The 21,510-nt window shown below is 39.1% G+C and overlaps 1 protein-coding gene across 2 annotated transcripts in view; it reads right to left on the bottom strand.

The window, feature by feature from the left end:
- Positions 1-21,510, bottom strand: part of LOC112554527 (basement membrane-specific heparan sulfate proteoglycan core protein-like) — a 70,960-nt gene that overhangs the window by 9,698 nt on the left and 39,752 nt on the right. For both annotated transcript variants that reach the window (XM_025222324.1, XM_025222325.1), the window contains exons 2-3: positions 5,256-5,383; positions 2,827-3,040 (exon numbers count right to left, since the gene is read on the bottom strand). In XM_025222324.1, the coding sequence (XP_025078109.1) occupies positions 2,827-3,040; positions 5,256-5,383 (342 nt within the window). The remainder of the gene's footprint in view (positions 1-2,826; positions 3,041-5,255; positions 5,384-21,510) is intronic.

Genomic DNA, 21,510 nt, shown 5'->3' with positions numbered 1-21,510 from the left:
CTACAAGGGTAGAGGAAGTCCATGTGCATGTAAGAAATAAATATAACAGAAGGAAGGAGAAGGGAAAAAAAAACCAACAGAATAACTAGCCATACGAACATTCCGGCACAGAATGTGCTCATAAGCAACCACACATACACTCACCAACAAATAGGCACACACACACAAACGCACTCACACACACACACAAGACACATACCCTTATTGTTTCACGCACCAACAAACAGGCTCACACACACACACACACATAAACGCACACCCAAGCAAGACAGACCTGCTTACGGATACCATCTCTCTGTGTGAGCAGACACGCAGACAGACACATGGACCTTTAGTCTGACGTGCCAGTCCAGCGTCAAGATGATGCCTGCACACGTCCCCCTATTCCACCCCGTCCTCACCCACCCTCCCACCAAGCTCAAGACGAGCGTTATGCAAGACATGTAATCAATGCGAGGAACCCAGACCAAAATTTATTGACGAGGTTGAAGGCCCCTCCATTTCCGCCATCTTTCCGGATTTTTTTTTTCTGGGGTCGGGGGAAGGGAGAGCGGAACTATGTCATCCACGTTTCGTATATTAAATGCGAATACGCACGTCGAAAATGACATGATGCACATAATATTTGCGAGCTTGGGGAGCAGTAATTATTGGAGACGATCATTTTTCTCCAGAGGTTGAAAACTTATTCTGACTGCTGCCAAGACTGAATTAGAAATATTTGTGGCGAAAAAAATCACAATTTGAAGGAACATTACGCTCCCCGTCGGGACCTCGCCCACGACAAATACAGACTGCTGAATCATTGGCTCCTCCACACAGGAAGACATGTCCTGGATTTTATACATTACATTGCGTCTGTATCAGAACCTCTTCATTTCCAGCTCTCCTCTCCCAAGTTTCTTTCCTCTACTGTCTCTGCATCACCTTCTATCGTCTGTCTTTCTGTTATATATATATATTTAACTTTCTCTCTACTCTCTCTTTCCCTCACTCGCCTTTGTCCCGGCTTTGAACTCATTACTTATATTTAAAAAATCTCCCCTCGTCCTCTTATTTTGCTTGTGAATTTGTATCTGTTTCTAGCTCTGTTCCGCATTCGTTTCTTTCTCCATACTTCTATCGCTCTGTCTGTCAGTGGTAGGCAGTAAGGACCAGCCATATGCAAGAAATTCTCAATGCATCCACGTTTAGTGACTAGTCCTCATCAGCTGCTGCTGCAGACAGCTGGCCGCTCACAGTCGCCCCGGGGACAGGCAGCTGACACTGAAATGTCATCCGGAGGAAAACAGGACGAATCCCTCCTCCGCTTGCAGGACCGATGTGTCCTTAATGTTCTCGTCTGCCACTTTTCTGACCAGAAAGAGCTTCAGGGTTGATTAGAATTTAATGGGGAAGTTGGGAAAAATGACTTAAAATGCAAATAAAATAACCCTCGAAACCTAAAAACAAAACAAAACAACCCTTCACCCACTGCAAGACAAGAAATGAAAAATAAACTATACAATGTGTTTTAAAATCTGTGAATGTTTGTACGGAACAATTATTATAATATTTATATGAATAATGAATTTATATAGTGCTTTATTCCCCCATCAAAGACTAGCTTAAAGCTCTTCCCAAGAAAGAAAGAAAACAAACAAAACAAACTACAAACTACTGCATGTGTCAAAATTTAAAGACAAGTGATCGAAGGCGACTCGCGTCCTGCAAAAATGTAAATTGTGAGTTCGGCATTCAGACAGGAACTTCTGTTCCTAAGACACTAGAGCATGGTACTCTTAAGAACACTTCAATTGCCGGCGTGGTGGCCAGTTCCAGTCCTCCTACCAATCCATCGGGACGTGCTGTCGTTCATTTCCCTGTATCTCCTTCTCTCTTTCTTGTCCACGGCGGCGGCCTGTTGAGCGGGACCTGCGTCTGAACGGCGCTCACCCCCGTCTTCATGCAGATTACGAGACAGAGAGGCTAACTCGTGTGTCCTGTTAGTACCATCCTTCATGATGGGATCTTGCTTCGTCTCCTCTTCTCAAGAATGCGCTTAGCACCGCAGACACGACTCCACAGAGGATTAAGCATCAAGTTATGTTCCTTGTTGGGAATAAGTTAACAGTCTTTGAGTAAAAGCAGAGCGATGTACTTAAACAACTTAAAGCTTTTTTAGATACTGAGACTTTGAAAATTATTCTATGAGTTAAAAAATATGAGAAGAAGGAAGATGTCGACAGGACATCTGGACGAGACTTTACAGGAAGACGGCCCACAAGTAAAAAAATGCAATACACGAATCGGCTTCTCTTGTCTGGCAGAAAGGAGCACTAGAGACAGAATTATTGGTTTTGGGCCCGTTGGTTGCCGAAAATTACAATTAGGATACAGGCTGTTGAGTGGGTGATAGTGGAAAAGACATGTCTTGTAGAAAAAATCCAGTAACATTAATGTCAGACATTTTTTTTTCCAGATATAAACCTTCACAGTTTCTGTGTCTAAAATTTAATAATTACAAAAAAAATGAAGTAAAATAACACTAAAAACAAATAATATTATTAAATTAGACCTGATATAGTAATAACTACTTTAATTATTATTTTTTGTATTTTCTAGTATTTTTTCTACTATCTATAACACGGTTTTCTTCCTGATTACTTTGTTACTTTTCTGTTTTTTGTGTCAGCCTGTGTCTGGCTTGTCTGACCTCGTTCTCGCATTCATCTGCCACAGAGGGTGCGTCTAAGGGACAAACAAGCTTCAGCCGACTCCACAGACTGTACCGCGGCGAGTGAGCATCACCAGAACAAACAGTGCGGCTCGTGCTTTGGTACTGACCCATGACCTCCAGTCTGATATTTTGACGTAATTTCCTCTGGGTGATGCTGACTTGACACTCGTAGTCACCCTGGTCCGCGGCGTTGACCTGGTCGATGATGAGGTTCCACTGCTCGGCCTTGTGCACGTACTCCACGTGGATCCGCTCGTCCTCCACCCACGTGTCCAGCCCTATAGTCAGGGGGTTGGGACTGGGTAGCTTCCGCCATACAACCTGCCGGACATAGACACACTGTACTTAGCTGTACAATGTAATGCAGGTAAGTAATGGGTTACAGGATATAAAATTCATAGTGGACAGTACAATTTAGTGCAATAATATCATTTGATACGATAGAAGACATAATGAGTTGCTGCGTGGTATGACACTTTGTAAGTTGTACAATACAAATCCTTCACTGCGATAATATATTACAATATGATAGAATACAATGCAATGTTGTGTTAAATGCAATGAACACTGAAATACAATAGAATAATAATAACTAAGCCAGGTAATGCTGGATAAACTTCATCTGCCTACAGTGATTGTATCAGAGGAAAAAAGCGATAAATAGAAGGTCGGTATCTGTCTTCCTCCTGACGGTTGAACACATACACAATAATTTCTAACTAAGCCATGGCTAAATACTCATGTTGATGTTTCAGGGATATCAGAACATTGCAAATAATGTGAAGAATTATGTCAGAGATGTGTTTAAATTACAATGTTAAAAATGTTCAAAAATAAAGTTAAGAATATAATGTTACAGTTGCCCTTCGTATGACATTTTAGCTTTAGTCTTGGATTTCCTCCAATGTTTCTTCAAAACATCATGCCACACAGATAAGTTATTTTGCGTGTTAATTTGTCTTACCACCATCTCCCGAATATAATTCTATCTAGACCATATATTAGTCTTACAATTCGAAATCAATGCAAGAAAAATGTCAAATACGGAAGAGTAAGATGAGAGAGAGAGAGAGAAGTAAGAAAAATAAAATGAAAATGAAATACGACGCAAAAATATTGGATATTAAAAAAATTTTAGATGTTCACAACAAAGCACATTATTGGACCTGCATAGGTAATCCAGCGATCAGGCAAAGTATTTTTTTTTTTAAAAGAGCAATCATTAATTCAATACCCTGAAACCGAGACTGATCCCCGCCAACTCAAGTTGTTGATGAGATGAGGTGGCTACTTCTATTCAGGGTATCACCGAGTGCAAACAAAGAGATGCTCAGTTTCCCTCTCCGGAAAGGAGGACGACAAGAGAGGTGTTTACGAAGCACGGTGATGTATAAAGAGGTTTCCATGAGGATGGGAGTGCTGAGTACTTTTTATTCGTTATCAGAGAAGGAAAGACAGCTAGGGTTCCTTGGAAGAATGTTTCGCGAGATATTAAACTTTGTGAATGAGATCCTGAGGTTTGATAGCAGAGAAAAACTTGAGGGTGAGTATCGAGTCTCATGAAGAATGTAGCTTGCGAAAAAAAGAGAAACAATCCAATGCAAGAAACTACAACTGAATAACACGGAGGAAAACATTTTTTCACTTAGAAGAGAAACAATATCTGCAGCAGATCAAACAAACGTTTGTGACAGAGAGAGAAACATAACAAAAATTTTACAGAAAATGGATTCATGACAGAATATTTGCAAATATCGACATAAGTAACTATTATATGAATTTGCGTACATATTAAAAAATAACGAATTTAATGAGATTCAGGACAAATTAACTGATCAAGTAAAACAAAAATAACTCATAGGTTTTCACAAAGGTTCAAAGAGAAAAAAAAGAACTTGACTTTTGCTAAAGTGTACATGAGTTCTGTTGACCGACAGCAAGAGTCAAAGGTCTGTTGCCATAGAGCCTGAAGCCAAAAGGGTCACATCAATATAAATGAGGTGGCAGGAAGGACGGAAATCTGCTATACGAATTACCAAAGCACCTCCGGAGAATGCAAAATTCAGACAAGTTACCCGAGAGATTCTTTTTCTGCTGTGCATTTCCGTACTTGGGTTATTTTTTTTTTCGGGGAGTAGGGGAGCAGTAGGAGGTTACTGGGATGAGAAAGCCAGCATGAGTGAGAGAGAAATAAAAAGTGAACACATTTGTAGACGTATCCTGTCATGTGCTTGTGTTAAACTGTAAAAGCCATTCAAAGCCATAATACTGTAAAAAACACCACCCGTCATTCGCTGAAGTTTTCTTTCAAGAAACGCAGAACGAACCAAGAAGAACTTAAAGAAATTTGCTCAGAAATACAGAAACAGAAATACGCAGATCAACGTGACCGAAAACCTAATCGAAAGAGCTGAAAAAAAAAGAAAAAGGAAGAGAACATTTCCGGAGTCACTGCGCTGTCAGAGTTCGTGTGTTCATCACCAGGCTAGAATCCTCTCGTGACCCCAGGGTCACTGTCGCGTTGTCTGGCACTCACCGTCCGCTCACCGAGGTTGGAGACTGAACAGAAGAGTCTGGCAGTGTCCCCCCTGGTGTAGATCATCTTGCTCGGCACGGGGTTGAACTCGGGTTCCAGGATCCGGACGTCAGGGGAAGCGGCGACCACTGAAAAAGTCATCAAGCAACACAAGACAAATAATAAGCTACCATTGCAACAGGTAGAAGGGTCTCATATTTTAAGGCAACAAAAAAGGTCAAAGTATTGCTTCCGCAATCGTTTCACCTCAAGATAGGTAAGAAGTTCTTGGATGACGAAAGAAAAATGTTTACTACCGGAGCCCCGATGAGGTCTCGAACCAATAGCATTCTAGTCCGCAGTCCATTTGCTCTAGCTACTAGGTTATGCTGCCACTCATCCTTGAAAATGTTTTGACAGATGCATTTCGCTGTATAAACAAAATCTATGCAATGACTACCTCCCCAACCCGTCTTATGACTGACAGATTGTAGTCTATAACGACTTGTTGCGACCTGATTATGATATTTTTTTAGTTTTGAGACATGTCCACATGACACTGAATGCAGTAACACGCATAATATATATTAAAATTTAGAGCTCTGTGTCTCATTCTTAGGACATATTTTTTAAACAATGTAAAACACACTAGGACACGCAGAAGCCTGTGTTGGTAACAGAAAATTGTTCATGAATAGAGCAGTTGGTGCAACTTTATTCATTTTTTTTTTCGATAGCTTGTTCTTTCCTTTATACTCCATTTCATTGTACCACTCCACCATAACATTATAACTTTTATTCTTTCTCTGTTTACGATAGTTCTCCTCTGGTTTCCCGTATAAAAAAAAAAATCCCGGTGTCGTTCATCGTGGTTCATCCGCGTGCACTTGTTTGTCCATAAATCATAATTATTGTCTTCTGACGACAAAATGGCGCGTGGGGTGTGCAGTCATGCGCACAATTCCCTTCATGTTATTCACATTTCACGTGACAAAAGATCCGTCAATGAGCATTTTGATAACGACATCAATTTTCTGGATTCTTTTTGAAGGCCTTTTGATATTTAAGTGGATTTATTTCTATTTTTCTATAAGCAATAAATCTCCTTACTCAACCCTTTCTTTCTTTCAAGTTGGACACAGAACTGAAAATAAAATGTAAAAACTTAAAATTTACAGCCGCCATTTCCAGGGATTTTTATTCGGTAGTTTAACGTGTTTTTTCGCCAACGATCATCAAACATTTTCTACCTTTACTGCAGGTAAAGATAATGTTATGATTATTTTAACTTGAATTTGATACAAAAGAAAAGTTTTTGAAAGTGGCCATTTTGAAAATTTTCCTCTATTGGATAAACGATTTAAACGATTATTGAAAACATTTTGATGTAACCATAGAATTGCTTCCGAGTGCAGTCTTCCTGTAGTTTGGTGGGCATTGAGAAGAGAGGGTTATCTCTCAAAAAAAGACATCCAGCAGGCTGATAGTCCAACTAGGAGGAGAAACCCAGCTGTGGGGGGCAACCAGAGAAGATAACACAAGTAAACTAAGAAAAGATAGGTAAATAAAACAGACTGTTACAACCGTTCCTGACAAGACAGTTTCGTCTACAGGAGAGGATCATATTCAACTTGTGTAAATAAACCGAAGCCGACTGCACATTTAAATAGAAAAAATGCATTTTAAGCCAGAGAGTGCGGGTCTATATCAAGGCGACTTCAAGCAGAGAAAAAAACTTAATAAAGAACATGAATAAAAGTAAAAGAAAGCGTGGAGAAAAAAGAAAAAAAGAAACTATAGAGCAAACAACAAACAAAAAAACAAACAGAAAAAAACCATTACAAAACAAAGTTTAAACCAGAAACAAGAAAAGACATTTGAGACATAGAAAGAGGGAGGACTTGTGAAGAAAGGAAAAAAAGGAAAGCAATAAAACACATAATAAAGAAAGGAAGTGAGGCAGACAGACAAGAATGAACAAGCAGAAGAAGGAATAGATGGATAAGCATAAGAAGCAAGAAAAAGAACGAGAAAAATAAAAAAGAAATAGGAACTAAATAAGAAATAGAAGAATGTAAATAGATAGGTATCAATAATGTAAGAATGAAATGAACAACAAATTGAGGAAGGGTTTATTGGGAGAAAGTATCAGAGACAAAGAAAGACTATTTAGAATCAACACATGAAGAAATCATGAAAATAGTATAAAAAGTGAATGTTATGACAGGCTGAAGAAGCAGCAGCGGGGGTGTGGGGTTAGGGGTGGGTAAGGGGAAACATGCAGACAGACAGATGAGGAGGAAGGTGAACAATAACCAAAAAAAAAAAAAAAAAAAAAAAAAAAATAAAAACAGACGCTGTACGTTGACTCCGTGGTCCCGTTCCACCCGACACAAATACGAAAGGTGGGTAGGTGCCATGTTTTACGAATGTAACCAAACAGCGGAGACCGAAGACCGTGTGAAAACATGGCAGCCAGACCGGGGGACTGCACGGGGGGGATACTTGTTTTATCACAAACAATTTTCCGAAACCTGAGCAGAGGGCGAGCTAAGTACAACAGAGATGCTGCGAACTGTTGTATGACGGAGATCTTGAGCATAAGCACGAAACACCTGCAGAGAGGATGGCGAGTACATTTGTGTGTTTTCCTACCTGCTCACACCGCAATCATTACATTCTTTGATGTTGACGCGCAGTCATTATCTAAGTTATTTTAACTCAATACTCCGATGAAGATCTTCGTAGGTTCTTCCATGTGAATATGCATGAGTTTGTACGTGTGCGTGCGCTTGTGTTCGTGTATATATGTGTTTGCGTGTGTGTTTGTGGGTGTGCGCGCGCTTTAATACATGAAGGTGCAAGTGTGTTTATGTGCTCCTGCCATGAAATGATCTTTACAGAAAATACAAAAAATTATCTGAGTTAAAAAGATTTAGGCTTTTAGAAAGCTTTACTCGATATGCATCAACAAGCAAAAGAAATAAAAAAGGGGTTTTCCTAGATTTCATCGTGAAAAGTAATCCTTTCTGCTGAAGTGACTTAGTGCAACCTCAAGGCACTAAAAGGCTGCCATGGAGTTTAAGACTGTAAAAAAATAAATAAAAAAGCCTAGCAAGAACAAACACCTATTAAAGTTGATGGTAACTGCATTACTTTTTTTCGACAAAGAGATGCCTTTGCTAGAGTTTATATTGTGTCTGGCATGCTTTTAGTTCTTGATGAGATAGGCAGCAGAACATATTTGAACAAAACATATCGAGGGATGCACCTTGGCTCAAATGCAAAATAGCAGCACGTGACCTGACGATGAAGCGCGAGAATTTGCGAGATCGTACTTGACGTCTCGTCCAAGATAATGTAACAAGAGATTAAAGTTAAATACAATAAGACCAGGGACAGAAGAAGAAGGGAAACTGCTCCTGGCATGCGACGACCGTTTACTTTGGATCCTCCTGCCTCACTCGTGACGTCACCACTGTTTACCTCCGGCTCGCGTTTCTGTCGACTAGCGACAGGGATGGCTGTGTGTTCAAATCAATTCTTTTTACACTTTTGGCAAATGCCAGTCATTTTTACCCACCATGAAAAGGTGACTGTTCATCAGGAATTCCAGAAAGACGTGCGGATTAAAAAAAAATCATTAAAGGTGAAGATGGAATATACTATTTAGACATCACAGATGATGGGGAGGTTCCCGCCTTTAGTATGAACGGATGATTAGAAGTATGTGTTATTTCACTGTAAAGCCTGATAACTAACATTCAGGGCATCGCCCCGCCCCCCATTAGAATCTTTTCAGACATAAAAATGCTCGAAAGTTATATTTGCCTCTGGAATTCATGGAGGTTTTTGTTAACAAAATGGCGGTGCGAAATTTTCTATATGTTGATTTCTGCGAAGAAGATAGGCTTTACATGTCAGCAATCATTGCTCCTGCTACCCTACAATCTTGCACTTTGTGCCATCCTACTTTTACAACTTTGTGCATCTGACTGCGGTCATGATATACAAACAGTAATCCTAAACTCCACAACCTTTTATACAACTTAACAGCATATTCTTTCAGAATCTTGCCGAAGACCATACAGAAGTTTGGAGGACAATAACTAGGAGGAAGAGAGAAAGAGAAATTCAAACTAAAGGACGGAGGACAATCATCAAGACATGATTCTAAAGATTAACAAGATATTCATGACATTTACGATGGGTACCTTGGTAACAAAGGCTGAAAAATGTTGGTAGGTCTCAGCCAGCTATAAATAGGACAGAGAGGGGATTGGAGGCGGGGTCAGGAGTAAATGGGGTGAGAGAGATAGAGAGAAAGAATGAGAGAGAGAGAGGGGCAGATACTGCCGCAGGGTTGAGAGGTCCTCCCATCCAGATGTCGTGGGAAAGACTCCTTGTTTGCCCAGACACAGAAGACATGGGTAAAGCTGTGGTTTATGTTTCTCTTGCCCATCACCAAGTTCCTTGCCACGGAGGGCTAGGAGGTTTCTAGAAGAGAAGGAATCTTGCTTTACTGATGGCGGTCCGAACAATACATATAAATGAAACCGCCTGTTGCAAGAGGGATTTATTGCACGCGCTACGTCTGGCGCGGTGAGACAGATGCTTTTAAAAGGAGCGTCCCCTGCCTCCAGATTGGAGAGTTACACGAAGCGACATGTAAAGGGAAAGGGAAGCAATTCGATCTCGGCAAAGACTGCTTTTTTTTCTCCTCGTGTCTTTTTTTCTGTCTTCCCTTTTTTTTCTTTCTGTGTTCTCATGCATCATACGAAACAGTGTCTAGCTGTGAGTAAACCACTTCGTCATCCATAGCACTCTCCTTGCTCTCGACTCCCTTGATAGTACAGCGGTTTCTATGACAGCAGATTCAAGATGTTTCCTATTAATTTCATTCCTATCTTTGCGAGCTTCTTGTTGCATGACACATCTTCTGGCTTGCCTATCGCGGTGCATTTCATCATTTCTTTTTCGAAACAAATCTCGATACTTTCTGTGATTCGTAGGCCGCAATTTTATTATTCTCTGGTCTTTTATGAAATCACCAACGAAAGACACTGTCTGATGTGTTTTAAAGCTAGATGCAATGGAAAATATAAAGACACTAAAACACCTGTTAATGATTTGATGGGAAGCTAATTGTTATCACAGGATAAAAAAAAATGCCATTAAAGTATCAGTTTACCCTCTAGAAGAAAACCGATTTTTCAATTATTTCTTGTTTATCTGCACAGGTTTGGTTTGGAACAGATAATTTATTGACAAAGGAGACATTACTGACTACATTAATTACAAGAATTATCCCAGGACAAGTTCATCTGACCTTTTGGTGCTTGTCACAGATAAGAAAACAAATAAAAAGTATAAGATATAAATGTTGGGTATTACTTTTTGAGTCCTACACGTATAAATATGTCCGACCTTTTCAACATCTATTATCTTCGAGCTGCCCACCCATCATGCACCCGGTAGTGTAGTGGTCAAGACACTTGCTTGTCCCCACTGGATTGAGAGACTCTGGGTTCAGATCTCGTCTGTCCCCCATTTTGTGGCTTGTTTCTGTCACTAAGGCTATTATTTATCATCACAAATTATGTTTATTCATTTCTACAGAGAGTGTGACCATTAAAATACACCGAGTATAGTAGACAAAGCAGTGATCATTAATTGTGATTAAAGCTGCATCGAAATTATGTGTTTGAAAATACAATTTAATAAATACAATTTCCTTTGGATATACAAAAAGTGTTAGTTCCCAATAGAATGATAGAAGGAGCGGATTTTGAAACTAAACTCCAGCACCAGAAGGTTTCAGTGAAGTCACTAGTAACTAAGAGTTGAAGCCTCCTTGTAGCAGCTCAGACCTGTGTTGTAGATGCTATTGTGACACAAAATTTTGAGCAGAAGTGATTTAGAACATAAGTATGTATATTTTATGTATATTCAACTTGTCATTGCACTTGCCTGTCTCCTGTAATATCAAGGTTTCCCGCTGAGCTACCGGGCCACACGTATCTGAGGAAGGGGTCTGAACGAAGAAGAATTTGAAGAAGGTAAAGAAGGAGCAAGAGATGCTACAGCTGATATTTTTATTGACGATGCTGCTCGTAAACAGTATGACCATACCCTTTAAAATAGACAAAGAAACATACAATACCAAAGACCTAAGCAAAGAAACAAACACACAACTAAACAATACAAACAAGAAGCAAACAAACATAGCGGGTCAGCAGACTGACTAACAACTCACTGGCAACATGTTTAACATGCCAGCAAGTGGTGACACATTCATTAGAATACATTCTGTGAGCTGCAGACATTAAAATGCATGCAGGCACACTGGAATCAGTAGTGCGGGAAGCCTGATCTTAGCGGCTCCACCATCAGCCTGGAAGCTTGATCTTAGCATTTAAAGTCTGGTCTGCCAGGGGAAGACTACTTCTCCTGCATTCATTTCCCTTCTTAATGTCCTCCCTTCTGTTCAACAACAACACCAAACACTTTCATGCCAGAATGGTGGGTTGTTGTGTGTGGGCTTGTATGTCAGTCGGTATACTTAAATTCTAATTTAAAGAAAATTTTGGTGTTGGAAAAAGTTTATGATAAGATCAGATTTCGACAAGAACCATTCAAACTATTAAAGTTATTTTACTAGTCCCAATATTATATATAAACTAGCATGGAACATAAACAGATTGACACCCTGAGTTTTGAAATCAAACTCAAACTAACACAGTTCGAGAAAATGAAAAGCATGCAGCTTAATTAAAATATAAAACACAGTAGCAAAGCATCCTATCAAATATTAAGACAGTATCACTTGATGAGTTTCAACATGGCGGTTAGAAAGCTTCACATAAACGCAATAATAATCTATTAATCTACAGTCTACGTGTGCTTGTGATGAAAGTGTTTTAAAAATTAAAAAAAATTGTAGCACTCCACGGAAACTTTAGACGGAAGAACTTTCCAGTGGCACTTCTACTTTCTGTTCTTTTTTCATGCAGGATCTTTGGGCGTCGGCGAGGTTGAGGGAGAATGAAAATTTATTTATTCATGCCCCTCTGGAGAGCCGTAAGCCCGGCGATGCTAACTTTGATCATTTTAGGAAATGTTCGGTCAAGCTATTGGCTAGGGGCTTTGCCAAAGATTAAATATTCCCATAGAAAACAGCGAAAGTTCACGAGGTGTGTGACGGGTAAACAGACTGACGAAGACGTCGTTAAATAAAGCAACAAAGAAAAAAGTTGGTCCTGATAAAAAGGAAAATTGAAAACTTCTTGATTGTTTTATTGGTCTATATTTTCAAAATGAGAAGAAGAATAAGTGTAAGAAGAAGAAGCAGTTTCCTAAGGATTCCTTTTGGTGATCAACCTGTGTATTGGAGTGAGTGTGAAAAAGAGAAAGACGACTGGGGGGAGAGAGGTAGGTAGAGAACAAGAAAGAGTAAGGGAAGGTACAAGTGTGATTTGCTTTTTGCTCACAAAACATTTCAAAACATTTCTCTTAATGCTTGTATTATTCCTTCCTTACACAATAAACCTATTATGTCTGAGAGCGAAGACATTAAGACTAGGAGAATGGCATTTATTACTTGGAGAAATAGCTTTTACCATGGTGCTTTTAAGATGTTCCTGCTCGTGCAGACAAAAGAAGAGATCGCAGAAAGGTAAAGACAGCAGAAATGAGAGTTGCAGGACCAAAACATTTAAGATAAAACGGAAATTGAGGTATATATTAATAGGTGCATCATACAAACAAAACATTTGTGCCTAACAGTCTTATGTCCATCATCTCCGCAGACATCAGTATTTTATAATAAAAGGTGATTGTTGGTTCTGTGTTGATGTTTTGTTTGTTATTTTGGGAATAATGTTGTCCCTGTCCTATAGATGTGGTGATGGTGTTGTTGGTGAAGGTATCGGCTTTGGTGAAGGTGTTGGAGATGTGACTAAATGTTTGAGACTAAATTCGTTTATTTTCCAGCTTAAAGAAAGTTACAGGGGTTTACATACATTTAACACTGTTAAACTCACTTTGATTCATGCTTTCCTGTTTAAGTCACAAAACTTCGGCTCTTCTTCTTTCTATCTGCCTGTCCTTTTTTTTCTTTCTTTCCTTTTTTCTTTCACAAGACACGCATGCAAGGACGCAAATACACAAAAATTTATTTACTTAATATACTAGAACGCTCACATTCTCAGTTTCCTAAAAAATAAAATTTTACATAATGCGGGTTAAAAGAGAATATTTCAACACCTCCTTAAAACCACAAACATAAATCAAAGGCAGAGGTCTCACGGGATTGATTGTGAAAGGAATATCAACATTCTAACCATGCTTAAACTAATACCCTCATGTGCAAAGAAGGTTATTAGTCAGCGTGTCAAGCAAGCTAAAAAGACGAAAACAAGAAAAAAAAAAGAATGAATAAATGGTTGAGGAAACGAAGAACCAAAGAAACAAAAGTATAAACAAAGAAAGACAACATTTAAACTCTTCAAAAGCAAAACATAAGTAAAGGTTTCGGTAAACTAATTCTTTTTCGGACGCAGGCTTCACTCCATTAACCAAACAAAAATAGAAGCAAAACAAAAACAGAAGCGAGTGAAGGAAGAACGGAGGAGATTCTAGAAAGTTTTATAGGTTTGTACTGATTTCTGAAGTTCAGCAGTTTGTGAAATCGTAGCAAAGGGCCTCATACTTACACAAGTCTTAAAAACCGTCATAAAGAAAAAAAAATAGCCAGTCTATGAGTCATACGATAACAAATAAATAAAACTGAATTATCCCAGACAAAGGGCTGTTACCTTTATATCCTTTGCGCCCATAAGATCACTGTAAGGTTGGTCGGATCGTGAGAGCAAACCGGATTTCCATCAATCACCTTTTTAGCTTCTCTGGTCGGGAATGGCCAGTTCGGTTTGAAGACAAATCTGTTTGTCTTTTGACAGTGAAAATAATGTGTATTATAATCTGAACCGTCTCTCTTTTCTGGCAATCAAGAGACTTTTGTAGCCGCTGCACGACCTTGAATTGCCAATATTCACATTTTTTTTCGGGGGGAGGGAATGGTAACTGCCGATGTGTTTGCTGTTCCGCTGTTTGGCAGCACAGTCGCTAAACATCATGTGACCACATGCAGTGATTTGAATGAAAGAGATCCCAAAAGACATTCAGTGATTTGATAACTAACAGTATTGGGATCAAGGTTGTGTTCACAACAACCTAAAAAGAATATAAAATATTACAGATAAAAATTGTTTGCATTATTAATAAAGACTTGTCAAGATTTTCGCATTGAAGAAACAGCTTTTGCATTCATATAAATCATAAAATAGAAGCAGACAGCGGACCAGATCATGTCTGGTTTTGTCAAGTGTCCTCATTGGCAGTTCTTTTCTTTCTTCGGAAAAGGACATAGGAATCGAGATGAAAACAAACAGGAAATAAATAATGGAACATTCTACGATTGATGACAGCCGCTGTAACTCCCCAAACTCAGACTTCAGAAGGAATCAATAGAAAGAAACTACTTTAGTCGAAAAAAAAACCCGCATACAATAACATTTATTTGAAGTAAGCAGCTGGGTGTCCAGTCACTTAATCCCCAGACACTTCATCCCCGACACTTCATCCCCGACACTTCATCCCCTAGACTTTTAATCCCCAGACATTTCATCCCCAGACATTTCATCCCCGACACTTCATCCCCGACACTTAAGAACAATTTTCATATCATATTGTTGAAGAACATTAAATTTACTAGCTTATATGAACTTTAACTAATGTTGTAGATGTTCAAATGACGTTGAAGTTAAAAGCAAGATTTGAATTTGAATTTCAATTAAATTTTTCGCTGACTTCATAATTTTTATAGTTAAGGATTTAGTCTAGGGGATTAAGTGTCTGGGGATGAAGTGTCTGGGGATTAAAAGTCTAGGGGATGAAGTGTCGGGGATGAAGTGTCGGGGATGAAGTGTCTGGGGATTAAGTGACTGGGAACCAAGCAGCTGACAGCAGTGATATACAATAGTGGAAGGAGCATCACTCACAGCCAGGCTTCTATTACTGTAAAGTTCACAATTGCAGACTTAATATTGGTGAGGCGCGAACAGCATTTCTCGCGGTTTGTTCAATCTCCTGAACAGAAGTGACAAGAATTATATTAGATTTTTTAAATAAAACTTTTGGAAAGGAAACTCTGTCATGCAACCACTTCTTCACTGTCTTGATTTTCACAGATAAAGCCAAATATTATCTGTATCAAAGTTTTGCTCGGTCAGTTGGAAGTTCCGTTTTAATCATGTCTTAGTTTACTAGGAAAAATCAGTTTACACAAACTTGCGATAAGTGTTATCGAAAACTATGATGGTTAGATGAAAAAAGCGAGGTTTTTTTTACCTTGGAAAAAGATTTTGGGGTAGAGCACAAACAGAGGAATTGGCATAGTCATGCTTTATCGGTAAGTATCTTTCACTCCATTCTCAATCCAATACATTCTATTTAAGATTAAGCATCCATATATTTTCTAAGGCTGTCAAAGAAAACAACTTTAAAAAATGAAACTGTTTAGTGATGACAAGGTTTATGGTATCAAGAACTAGCCCGACTCTGTCAAAAACAACATATTTTATCTGTGATCGAAGGTTTTTGCCAGAAAGTTCTTTGTCACACGTTACTGAGAAGAACTTTGTCTAAAACAAGGATGGGATTCAGTGTGGATCCAAATTTCTGTTGCTTACAACAAGGACAGTTTTGACTACATGGTAATTCAATTATAGAAATTAACCCCTTTCGGAGATCTTTTACAAATTTTGGATTCGAGTGTTTTGTGAATATGAATAAAACACCAACCAGTATGAGAGAGAGAGAGACCGAGGGGGAAACGTGTGAGAGTTATATACAGATAGGTATATAGGATGTGGAGTTGGGAGAATTTGTGTTTTACACCGAGTAAGCAACTAAGGCGCAAAATACAAAGAAAGAACAGCGTGTCCAAGACGAAATTTGAACCCAGGACGGAACAATGCTAAAAGAGGTTTATGACATCTAAATGAAAGAAGTAAGATGAGAAATGATAGAGGTGTGACATCGCTTTTTGACAATACAAAAGTTCGCGGTAATATTTGACACGAGGTCAGTCTGGTAATATCTCTTACTTTGTTAGCAATATGAACACGGAATCGCTAGACAACACAATTTACTATCTTGAATGGCGAGATGAAAGAGAAGGACGAGTGAAAGGAGGAAGAGAAGAAGATGATGAAAGAAACAACTTTATTGCTAACGTTGGTGTTTGGGGCTATGATGGCACTCGTGGAAAAGAGGAATCTGTAAGAAGGACACGAGTGTTACTTTTTCTTTTTCTATGAAAGAAGGAGCTGGTGCTGAAACATGCAGGCAATTACATTTTTGTTGGGGTAAACACTTGCATAAACATCAATCACTTGACTCACCTGAGCAAAAACGCCCTCAACTGAAATAATACAGTGCAGCTATGAACATATTTTTATTTGTTTACTTTTTGGTTTGTTCTGATCTCGTGCTTATTGCGGTGTGTGTGTGTGTGCGTTCGTGTGTGTGTCTATCTGTAATACAAAAAAATAACTCAAGCATGAATGCATAACACAAGTTTGCGTTTAACATTAAGGCAGAAAATTGCAAACACACTACATTCGTCATAAGTGACAGTTTTTATCAATAGTTTACAATTGTATGTGTATGTATGCGTGCTTGCGTGCACTTATCCGTTGCGTCAATGGGTTGGTAGAAACTGTGCCAACATCGTAAAGTCACCCTCATGTCTGGCTGGACCCTCACCAAATGTGGGTTATTTCTGTCTCAGTCTACATGTTTATAGCTTGTGATGGTCTTTAATCTCCTGCTACAAGTACACACATGCCCGCCATACGACCCAATCCCCTCTTTTAGAAATTTCACGGTACATTCACAGTTTGGAAAAGAATTATAAGCTTTCATGCAACTTATCCTGGAATCTGGGCTGTCGAGCTTCAATAGTTTTATTTATGCAAAACATGGGAACCTTTCATTGGTCTGAAGAGAGCTTCAGCTACTGCACTTGCACACGTCAACTATTTTAAATGGCATCATCAGCACAACACTGGCCAGGCTCCGAGACCCAATGAAAGGCACTTTATTGGCGCGTGTCGCGAAAAGGGAAGCAACTGCAAAAAATACCTGTGAGAAGAGCGCTGCTTGGAGGCTGGGAGAGGCTAAAAAAAATAAAAAATGGAAAAAAAAAAAGAATGTTATAGAATGAGTGAACTCGTAAAAACTCAAGAGTAGCCTTATAGACAAAAACTGTTAATGCCTGGCGAAATTCGCTTCCTCTTTGAGCATTTAAGGAAGTTAAAGACTGTTGCAGTCTAATATCCTCTGATAAATTCTTAGACTATCTCTTTTTTATAAAGTTCTAGATGCAAGCAAAGCAACAAGAAGGATTTACTCATGGTATAATAACAATATGTGATATAAGTAAGCAGCAACTTATTGAAGACGAAAAAGAAGACGAAGAATAACAACAACAACAACAACAACGACGACGACGAAAAGAACAAACAAAAAACAAACAAGAACAAGAACATGAATCAGACAATGAGCATAAACTTGAACAGTAACATAAACGCGAACAAGAAGAAGAACATAAACATGAACACAAACACAAAACACAAAGAAGAATACGAACACGAACATGAACAAGAACAAAAAAGACAAACACAAAAACAAACATGAACAAAAACAAACAAGAACATGAACATGAATATGAACATGAACACGAACACGAACATGAACATGAACAAAAACAATTACAACAATTTATTTAGCTACAATCACATACAGTAACACTACATCCACTGTGATAACACTATGATAACTAACGCTTAGCAACCATAACAACAGCAGTATCACAGTATTGAGTGTCACGTGCTACCACCACACGTGACATAACGATCTCGGGAGCTGGGTGTCAACATTCTCTTTACAGGCCGGCAGGCGAATAGGAGAAGCAGGGAGAGAACAGCAATTCATATCAAAGATTGGAACTCGCATCATTAGGCATGAGCTGCGGTCACTCATGCGTGCACCGCCATCGCACGTGCATCAATGCAAGCAGCCAGAATCGTTAGGACCAAGGAGCTCTTTAGAAACTCCATCACAGTGCAGCTCTTGCCATTGTTGCTTCACAACCGGAAGTGAGCGATGGATGGTCATTACCCTATTTATTTGCTAAGTAGCACCGATGGTGAGGTTATTGACTCAGTTCAGTCGCTTGGCATCAACTATTTCACCCAAACATCTTTCAACAAATAGTAACTGAAAACAATAAATATTTTTGTTTGCTGAGCTGGAGTCAAATTTTGGAAACCATAAACCAGTTGTAGCTTTGATTAGCAGAACTGATTTTAAAGAATTAAGCAATTTTTATTAATTTTTAGCACATTTGTCTGATTTTATTTGCTAAAAGAAAGATTGCCTACTACGTTTTTCGCGTAAAAAAAAATTGAGTATACTGGCATTAAAACAAACCAATTAGGGTTAGTCAGAGTAAATATACTCAGTCTATAAACATGAACACGGATGCTGACAGTCCAATAAACTAAAATGTCTTCTGGACACTCGGCTGCCGCTGTTCACTGTATAAAAGGAAGTAGCTAGGCTTGTGAAAGATTCCTCGGTCTGTCTGATCATAACAGGGTTCACACAACTGTCATATCTGCGATTAGTTTCTGTCAGAAAAGGAAGGACTGAAGTGAAAGCTGGGCAATATTCTGGTAATCAGTCAGCTTTCTTCAGACTGTCCACTACGGGCCTGTCACGTTTGTGCCACGTGAGACCGGTTCTGAGAGATTCGCAGTTTATAAAAATCTCTTTCACGAGCACTTCAGTGAAATGAACTCCATTCACATCATTAACTGAACAGGCAAAGGACTCTTAGTCAAAAACTGAGATTACTGGAATCATGCAATCAAGAAAATCCGCTTTGACTCCAACAGTTGCAAAGAAAGAGTTCATATAAAAATGTGTTTGTGTGTTTGTGTGTTTGTGTGTTTGTGTGTGTGAATGAGAGAGAGAGAGAGAGCTTACATGAGCATTACTCATCGATTCTGTAAGAAAAGACAGAATGTAGGCGAAAAGTAAGAAGCAAAAGTACTGGAAAGATAAACAGACTTACAAGAATGAACAAGATTTATGGAGCCTTGTCAAAACATCTCACTTTAGCAAATACACTGCGTGGGTGTCTGAGACATCAGAGGAAAAGTTGGGTTGTGTTCAGATAGGTTTGTTTCTCTCTCTCTCTCTCTCTCTCTCTCTCTCTCTCTCTCTCTCTCTCTCTTGTGTGTGTGTGAAAAATAGTCTCTCTCACAACCTGTCTGTCTGCAATTACACCCACCTCACATGTCGATGACAAACCGATGTTCACCGATCTGTTTCATCCTTCTTCATCATTTGTATACTGAACATACAGGTGTTATACAGTGTGCTATAATGAGGATATCTTAACCAGAGTGGTTAGCTTGTTAGGTACTCCAAGCAATTATGTTGTTGTTAGAAATTTAAATATATAATTCAACAAACAACAGCTTTCTTTTAAGCTACCTTTCTAAACTCTATGTTTTCTCTTACAGATTTCATTAAACACCCGGAATGAAATAATCCTACGTTCACCCCTGTACTGGATTTTTATAAAACAAATGCTTTCCACGTGATTATAGAGCATCAAACTAAATAGAACAACTCAATTTCCTATTTATAAATGTTTTTAATTATCAATGATTAAAAAAATATTTCACGTAATTCTTAAACACAGGTTTCTTAGCTACAACTTTCAGAAACAGGATATATCTTCTCACACGTTGTTTACCTACTTTCAGAGAGAATGGAGCATAAATCACTGAATACAGGAACAGGAAAAATTATCAGAAAAAGGTGTAATAATAAAACACAAACTCTCTTGTAATTACATGCAATTGATATTACATTTTTAAAACTTGCTATAAACATTATGTAAGTGTTCAGAAAACTACACCAATACTGTAAATCATCTAACGAGAGCATCTTTCAGACTAAGTCCACCAGGGGTCCATATGCCACGCAGAAGTGATTTATCAATTTGTTAAAGTAACAAATACTCCTGCCGGTAAAACACGTGGAGAACTCTAGACACACCGAAGGCAGGAAGGGTCAGGAGAGGTTAGTGTAAACATTCGTCTTCCATTGGATTCCTTCAATCGCTAGATTTTTCTTTCCTTCCCACCACCACCTTCGGATGCTTTGATTAGCGCACTTCAGACTGGTGTGGCATGGCTGTTTGATGGTCAAACAAGAATCATCGCCAAAACTCTCTTTCTCAGAGCTCTATGACCTCCAAGAAGGGGTCACTGGCGGTGCTGGAGACATTGTTCTAACCTCAAGTCAGGAAGAGTCATTTTCTTTCCCTCCTCATCCCCATCCCCATCCCCACCTTCCACTGAAGTACGGTTAAGATGGTTTTGAGCCACTACACCGACGTGTGAGCCCAGTAACCCCTCGCTGTCTCTATCACTTTAGTATCGGTGGATTATTGATGGCAAATCCATATTTCTGTTATTTGCCATGTTTCCTGGAGGACCATGCTGCTCAAACAAGATGGACGCATGGTTCAAAATACCATTCTCCAGAAAGATCTTCCACTAGATGGCGTGCTAATTCTTCTCGCAGACTTGGACTTGCGAGTGGTATCTGCTGAGCGCCTCAGTAATTCAAATGTACATTTTCAGCCTCTGGAGAATACAAGTCAGTGAAACTAGCCTGTCTCAGCCTTCGTCATGCATCAGGCTGTGGTTTCTCACCATCAGGCTTTGATTGTCACTTTTTCGTTTAGTTGCAGACGATTTCCTATTTTGCTTTTCTTACCGTTTGTCATTTTCTAGCTTGCTGATACGATGCGAGAAATGGTGTGAGACAGGAAGAACGAGAGAAAGAGGGGGAGAGAAGGTATATACATACCTAATTTTTTTCTCATATGTAAGTAAGACTGCTTTTCGCAGGGAGCTTGAGCTCAGCTATTACTATGTTCATGAACCCCTTGAAACATCAACTTTTTCATCAACACTCCTGACGATAAGGAGTATTGGGTTTCGTCTCCAGGTCCCGACAGCAAAACAAACTCTTTGATGTCACTGTGTGTGGGTTTTCCTCCACGCGCCCATCATACCTTCCTTTCACACCTGTCCTATCACTTTTCTCAAACTTCCCTTCATCTTAT

Source organism: Pomacea canaliculata, linkage group LG13, assembly GCF_003073045.1.
Source record: "Pomacea canaliculata isolate SZHN2017 linkage group LG13, ASM307304v1, whole genome shotgun sequence".
Lineage (NCBI taxonomy): Eukaryota > Metazoa > Mollusca > Gastropoda > Architaenioglossa > Ampullariidae > Pomacea > Pomacea canaliculata.
Note: the sequence above shows the minus strand (reverse complement) of the source record. Positions and strands in the feature narration are given on the sequence as shown.